General features: G+C 45.5%; 1 protein-coding gene across 1 annotated transcript in view; it reads left to right on the forward strand.

Moving 5' to 3' along the window:
- Positions 1-8: 8 nt before the first annotated feature.
- Positions 9-6963, forward strand: part of SLC19A2 (solute carrier family 19 (thiamine transporter), member 2) — a gene marked incomplete at its 5' end in the record, with an annotated part of 12720 nt that continues 5765 nt past the window's right edge. Inside the window, 3 exons of the mRNA XM_010019847.1 lie at positions 9-59; positions 166-771; positions 3885-4107. Coding sequence (XP_010018149.1) covers positions 9-59; positions 166-771; positions 3885-4107 — 880 coding nt within the window. The remainder of the gene's footprint in view (positions 60-165; positions 772-3884; positions 4108-6963) is intronic.

Consider the following 6963-nt stretch of genomic DNA (forward strand, 5'->3'; position numbering starts at 1 on the left):
CGGAGCCTTTCCTCACCCCGTACCTGCTGGGGCCGCACAAAAACCTCTCCGAGACCCAGGTACCGCGGCTCCGGGCGCTTCGCACCCCCGCCTGGGTGTCGGTGTTTGCGTTTCCCGCGCAGGATGTGGGTGCAGGGGGTGACCGCCGTCTTTTCCCCCCACCAGGTATTCAACAAGATCTACCCGGTGTGGACTTACTCCTACCTGGTACTGCTGTTCCCGGTGTTCCTGGCCACGGACTACTTGCGGTACAAGCCCGTGGTCCTGCTGCAGGGTCTGAGCCTCATCGTCACCTGGTTCATGCTACTGTACGCCCAGGGGCTGAGGGCCATCCAGTTACTCGAGTTCTTCTATGGGATGGGTACTGCCACCGACATTGCCTATTACTCCTATATCTACAGCGTCGTTAATATCAACCTGTACCAGAAGGTCACCAGTTACTGCCGGAGTGCAACCCTGGTAGGCTACACGGTGGGCTCCTTGTCCGGGCAGGTCCTTGTGTCGGTGGCAGGATGGTCCCTCTTCAGCTTGAACGTTATCTCCTTAACCAGCATATCCATTGCCTTTGGCACAGCGTGGTTCCTGCCAATGCCGCAGAAAAGCCTTTTCTTTCACCATGTCTCAAGTCAGCAGCTCAGTTGGGAAATGAAGGTCATGGACTGTAAAAATGGATCAGCTGTCCAAGATCATCCCAGTGTACAGAGGGCACCTGGCTGGGAGGATGAGACTAAAGTTCCCTTAAATGGGGAAGGTCATTCAGCAGAGAAACAGGTGAGTTGTGCCCTGGGTTTACATAAGGAGAAGATACAGTACCAATGTGGTTGTCATACATGCATACATCCGTACGTATGTGCATGTATATGTGCATGTATGTACATAGCAGTAGAGATGTAATATCCAACAGCAAAAAGTATCCCTTTGCTTATCCCGTGTCCTTATTTATGGCACAGGAAGATTTATTCCTGGCTTCCTATTGCTGATTGAGCATTGTAGGCTGCTCCTTCGTTTTTCTGAAGTTTATTCTGTCTGTCTCACAAGGCTGTGATTGAAATTCTTTGCGCACCAAATTGCCACTCAACATTAGAAAGCAAGGGACAATGTGGAGCTCTAAAAATTGTGTATATGTCCAAATTCTGTGTGTGCTTCTGTGGTTTGCAGAAAAGAGGCAATTCTTCCTGCACTCCCCTTCTGAAAACACTTGTTACTTTAACTGTTGTGCAATAACCTGTGTAGTAATTAGGTTTTGTCTTAGGATCCTGGAGGGAGACTGGTCGGGAAGAAAACTGCAGTAGTCCTTGAGAGCACATAGAGGCTGACATTGATTAGCTACATACAGGATATGGATAAAGTGTAGGAGGCACCTCTGCACGGTAACAGCTTAATGCAGCTCCCAAGAGCGCCAAGGTAGTGCCCCCATTTGTGGCTTTTGTGGGCTGAGTAACCTCTAGCAAAGTCACTTGTATGGAAACAAGCATGCAGGCACCCTTGTTTGGTGGCAGGACGTATTGGATCCCATATGGTGACAGGAGAGCAGCCTGCAGTTTTGACGCCTGGTATGTGTGGTAGTTGCTTGCTGGGCAGATCTCTGCCTCCCTGCTATGCTGCTCCAGGTAATGGGTGTGTATGGAGAGCCTGTCGCTGCAGGGGGATTCAAGGCCCTGGGGAGGGGCCAGGCTTGCTCCTCAGTCAGGAGGAGGTTGTGCTCGCAACTGAGAACAAGCCAGGAGCTAAAGTGTGGCTGTTGGTTTAGTCAGCTAATGGGTACTCCACTTTGTAAGTAAGCCCCAGTTAGCTGGGTCGGGGGAGGCAGCATCCGGGCCTGCTTTCAGCTTCTTCCAGCTACAGCTTGGAATTAAAGCTATTAACATTCCAGGAACTTAATCCTGCCTCATCCAGTACAATCTTGTGTGAACAAAAGTATTTTTAACCGTGTTTATACTTGCGTGATGAAGGGTATCTGTTAAGAAAATTCTGTGCTGCTGATGAGTAAGGTATATTAATATAACTTCTCCATCCCTTTTGTTTATTCCTATCCTGTGAGAGCCAGAGTGGTTCCACACTAACGGGGAAAACTTTAAAAAAAGAGCAAGTTACGCTTGCATAGCTCTTGAGTTATACCAGGTGCTAAAAGCTGAGAAACACCGGTGTGTGTTGATAGTCCTTCTTACTAAGGTAACAGCAACCATATTTCACCAACATAAATGAATGGCTGCATGAATAATTGAACTGAAAAGGCACTGCCAGCTGCTGGGAGGATGATGGGCCTTCCTGGCTTACCAGGCACATGCTTGGGCTGAATGTGCCAAATCAGGTTTTGCAGCATATATGACAATTGCCTTCACTGGTTTTCCTGTGCCTCAACTTGAGCTTCGCGTGAAACCTTCTGTGTGGGAGTTACATTTCTAAAGTCACATTGCCACAAGCTGACCTCTTCCCAAATTGTTCTGCTGGGCTTCAGAGGAATGGCGTCCACATGCAGAGCAAGCTGTTTGCCATTGGCAAAGCACCAGTGGGACTGCGTGGTCTTTATTAAAAATGCTTAAAAGTCAGTGATGCTTTGAGGGGTGGGAAAAGGGAGTTCAGGACAGAGTTAGGCTATGGTCTTTGGGGGTTTTAGTAGAAACAACTTAAAATCAGTTTTATTGCTCACAGAGAATAGTCTTTCCCAGGTACACACTGAGTGATTTCCCAGAGAAAGGGTGTACTGCCAAGAGCCCGGTGTCTCTGCTGCTGTCTGGAAACTGCTCTAAAACTGGATGTGCAACAGCTCGGTCCTGTGACAGTGCTGTATGTTACCCTTCATGGAATGCAAGTGACAGATGCTGGGTGGGCCCTGGGGGCTCTGCCCACTCTCACATGAACTACTGCTCCGACTTACACAAGAAGGGTTTTGCCTGCCTGCAAAGACTTAGTTTTTGTGTGCATGCAGCAAATGTAATCATCAGCTCTGTCTATGAAGTGAAGGCATGCTTGTTTCCTCCGCTGCTGTCTGCACAAACTAGTTAGAAACGTGACTGTAGCAGCCTGTAAGTAAAAAGTAGTTTTCATCTGTTGTCATCCCCTATTGCTAGAACTCATCTATTTTCAATTTTATTTTTTTTTTAAAACCACTTCATGGGCCTGTCCCCTTTTTTTATGCTCTTTCTAGAAAATTGGGAGGGGAAAGCTTCATTTTCCTCTCATGCCGTTTGTCAGAGCACTTGTATATACATTTGTAATAGCAGTGTCTCGTGGAAGTAGCTTCTGTTTCTCTTCAAATCCCCAGAAACACCTCTCACCTTCTCAAAGTCTTGGTGAACATTAACAGGGGTAGAGTATGGCAAAATGAGGTTGCTTCTTTGAGTATTTATAATCCCTGAGTGCTAGTACTAAAGAAAATATGTTTATTTGTGGGGAAATATACTCATCTGGTGGCTTTCATGTTCTCAGTGCTACCAAACTTGGTTGAATTTGGATCAGGACTTAAAAGTGTGAGTGATGCTATTTTGCCTTTATGATTTGAATGACTGGCTTCTGATTCTGTCTTGTCAAAGTTGATATCATGTCCTGTTCTCCTGTGTCTTTTCTGGCTGCTACCTTTTAATTGTTCATGTGGTACTTCTGACATCTAGCAGTTACTGCTCTCTGCTTGAGAGAGCTAGAGATTGAGGGATGGTTGGAACTGAACCCTTGCTCCCCACATAAAAGGGGATGGCTACTGAGACCATGGGATGGCAAAGCATTTTATTCATGACTCTGTGGAGGTTTGGAGGTTTGTGTCTAAGAGTGGTGCTGTCAGTCACTAGTGATCAGACCACTTGAATGGGGCATTTTTGTGGGGCTATGTCAAGTATTTATAAACAAAGACTAATGTTTCTTTCCCTTTCCTTCTCCAGCCTGTGCAGGAGCAGAAAGTAGACATCATAAAGGTGCTCAAAGACCTCTGGCAGGACTTCCTGCAGTGCTACTCCTCCCGGACCATGCTTTGCTGGTCCGTGTGGTGGGCACTGTCCACCTGCGGCTACTTCCAGGTCATCAACTATGCTCAGGGCCTGTGGGAGATGGTGCTGCCTTCTCATAGCACAGAGATCTACAATGGTGCCGTGGAGGCAGCCTCCACACTGCTAGGTAAGCTTCTGATGTAACTCCTCCTCTGCTGCGAGAAATGCCTTGTGTCCCTCAGGGTCACCAGAGCATGGTTTGGAAGTGTCTTCTGTTTTCCCAAGTATGTAGGAGAAAAAACCCTGGCATTCAGGGTGAGTCTTCCCTGACATGCACGGGTACGGTGCTGAGCATTGAGTTAGTTGCTGTATGCAGCCCTAGTTCTTGTACTCCAGTACGTACATGTTTAAAGGAGCCTCACTTTAAAGCCAGCCTTCATTCTGAAATATTTGGCAAAAGGCTCCAGGCACATGGCTCACTGTGTGTCCTTGGCTGTCGCTGTGGCAGTGGGGTTGTGCTTGGTTTAACCACTCAGTCAAAGCAAGGGTCTGATGGGCTTACTGCTTTTTTTCCTCTGGAAGGTTTCCTGTACATACACAGCACGCAGTGAGCCACATTTTAGTCATTTCAGCACTCTTAAGCAGAAAAGCTATTAAGATGAAAGAAGTCACTTGACTTGAAAGGAACAAGGTAGGTCCGTCAACACAAACGTTTGTTTATTAAGTTGTTTAATACCATTCCGTTACCAGAACTAGGACAATACCTTTACAGAGGCTTTGTAAGTATTACTGCAGTATATTCCCTTTCTTTGATGGAGTCACCATTCCGCCACCTGCTGTGGATGTCACCTACTTGGGAGCAAAGAGAGCAAGGTACACAAACAGGGAAGGCATTCTTGGGCATGCTCAGCCCCCTCTTGGAGTTAAGTGGGACACTGTGGCTGGTTTACAGTTCTAAGAGCTGATCTGCCACCCGTTGTTAGTGGGTTTGAAAATGTTGGCAACTTGATTCTGAAGGCTTTGGCTATTAAATTGTCTTTGGTGTGCTAAACCTGCAGTTTAGTAGCATGTAGTCATACACTGATCCTCCACTGTAGCATGATGCTGTGGCTCTTATTTCTTGTTTGATTTGCCTTCCTCTACCATCCTGCCTTGGTTAAATAAATAAAAGTAGTATTCTTCAAATCTTATTGTAAACATGTTTAATATTGAGGTTTTGGGTTTTTTTTAAAGGCCTGTGAAAAATTGGCCTATTGATTGAAAAGCTGCTTGGCACTAAACTCATGTAAAACTGAAGATTTTACTTTCCCATTTTGATTTTTTTTTTTCTTTTTTCCTCTAGTATAATTTTTTAAATAGCTGAATCGTATTTTTGAAAGCAAATTAGTCTCTGTCCCTGAACTGCTCAAAAGACAGAACTGAAAAATCCTTCTGGCTGACACAGATTCATTGCTTCAAACACGTGAAGTTCAGTGAAGTAATGATCACAACTAAAAGCCTGAAGTGCGTAACAGGACTGGGAGGGACCTGTTAAGGACAAGCATTCAGTGACCGGACTTCCTAGGCAGCAGTGCAAATGCTCTAACTTCTGATTTCCAATTTGAATTTATTAATGAGCAGCTTATTTACCTCAGATGTCATGCCAAAGTTGTATTTTAGCACAAAAATCTTTGCTCTAGGCCAAAGCTGACAAGAGACAAGTTTTTCTAGTTGTTCTTTGGTAAAGTTAAGCTCTTCTTACACTTTGTCCTCTTACTAGTCCCTCTTTGGACTAAACCAGGTCTGAGTTGCATTCCTTTTTTTTTAAGGTGGATGACCAGAGCCGCACTCAGCTTTGTTCAGTGAGGCCTCAGACTCCTAGAAGAGCATACTGTTCACTCTACTCCCTTTACCAGAAATACTTTTTCTGGTGTATTCCAGATCCGATGTGCCATTTTCATGGTGTAGGTGTCTAATTGCAGGACATAGTTGGTCTATCTTGTCATAATTAGGTGTTCGGTGATATAACCTTGAGACATAAGGGGAGTACAACTTCGTGAGTTGCCATGAAATGTCCAGGTGGGAACATGTCTGTTCCCAAATTTCAGAATTGCTGAGACAGTAGAAAGAAGGCTCTAGGACTCGGCTTCTTTTGCATCTTCAGGTTTTGCTACTGAGGGAGCCAGACTTTCAAAGAGCAAAATGTTAATTAGGTAGTGTCACAGCAGATACTGGAAAGAAGAGTTTAGTGCGGCAAAATAAATTTACTTTCTCTTGGCATAGCTGCCTTCTTCACCAGGCTGCAAGATTGATGTGAGCTATGACAGGGTTGCAGGCTTGTACATACTGATGGTCCATAAGGAGTCTTTTTGTGCTTGAAGGATTTCTAAGATAGCAGGCCAGCTAAGAGCTACAAAGAGCTTAGATGCTGCACTGTAGCACTTCTGTACAGTGGTCAAATGCTGAATACAATCCTGTTTTTCAGAGATCTCCAGTAAACCTTCCTTTGTCAGTGTGCTGTTTGTCTAGTTTGCCATGTACAGCAACATTATTATGCTGTTGGTTGCTATTTGGCTTGTTTGCAGAACAAGGCCTGCTTCAAATGGGAATTTTCTTGTAGTATGTATTTGGGCTTCTCAGTAGGTACAACTGTGATAGTGAACAAATTATACCTTGTCTGCTCATTCAGTTGCACACTGGCTGAAATACCACACACTTTCCATCTTGTGATCCATCTTCTCTCCCTGTCGTAGTTTAGACACAGCCAGTAACTCAGCACCATGCAGTCACTCACTCGCCCCCCTTCCCTCTCCAGGGTGGGATGGGGAGGAGAATCAAAAGAATGTAAAACCTGCAGGTTGAGTTAAGAACAGTTGCCCACTTGACAACACTGCAGCAGTCAGGCGCAGAAGGACTGAGTGGCAGTGGTCTGAGTCCTGGGGCTGTTGTGCTTTGAAACCTAGAGAGGAGACTTCAGAGGCTGTCAGCATTGACCTCTGTTTTTTGTTTTGGGTTTTTTTTCCCCTTTTCTGTTCCTGTTACAGTGAATGGGAGTTTTCAGCAG

Source organism: Nestor notabilis, unplaced genomic scaffold (genome assembly GCF_000696875.1).
Source record: "Nestor notabilis isolate BGI_N333 unplaced genomic scaffold, ASM69687v1 scaffold3778, whole genome shotgun sequence".
Lineage (NCBI taxonomy): Eukaryota > Metazoa > Chordata > Aves > Psittaciformes > Psittacidae > Nestor > Nestor notabilis.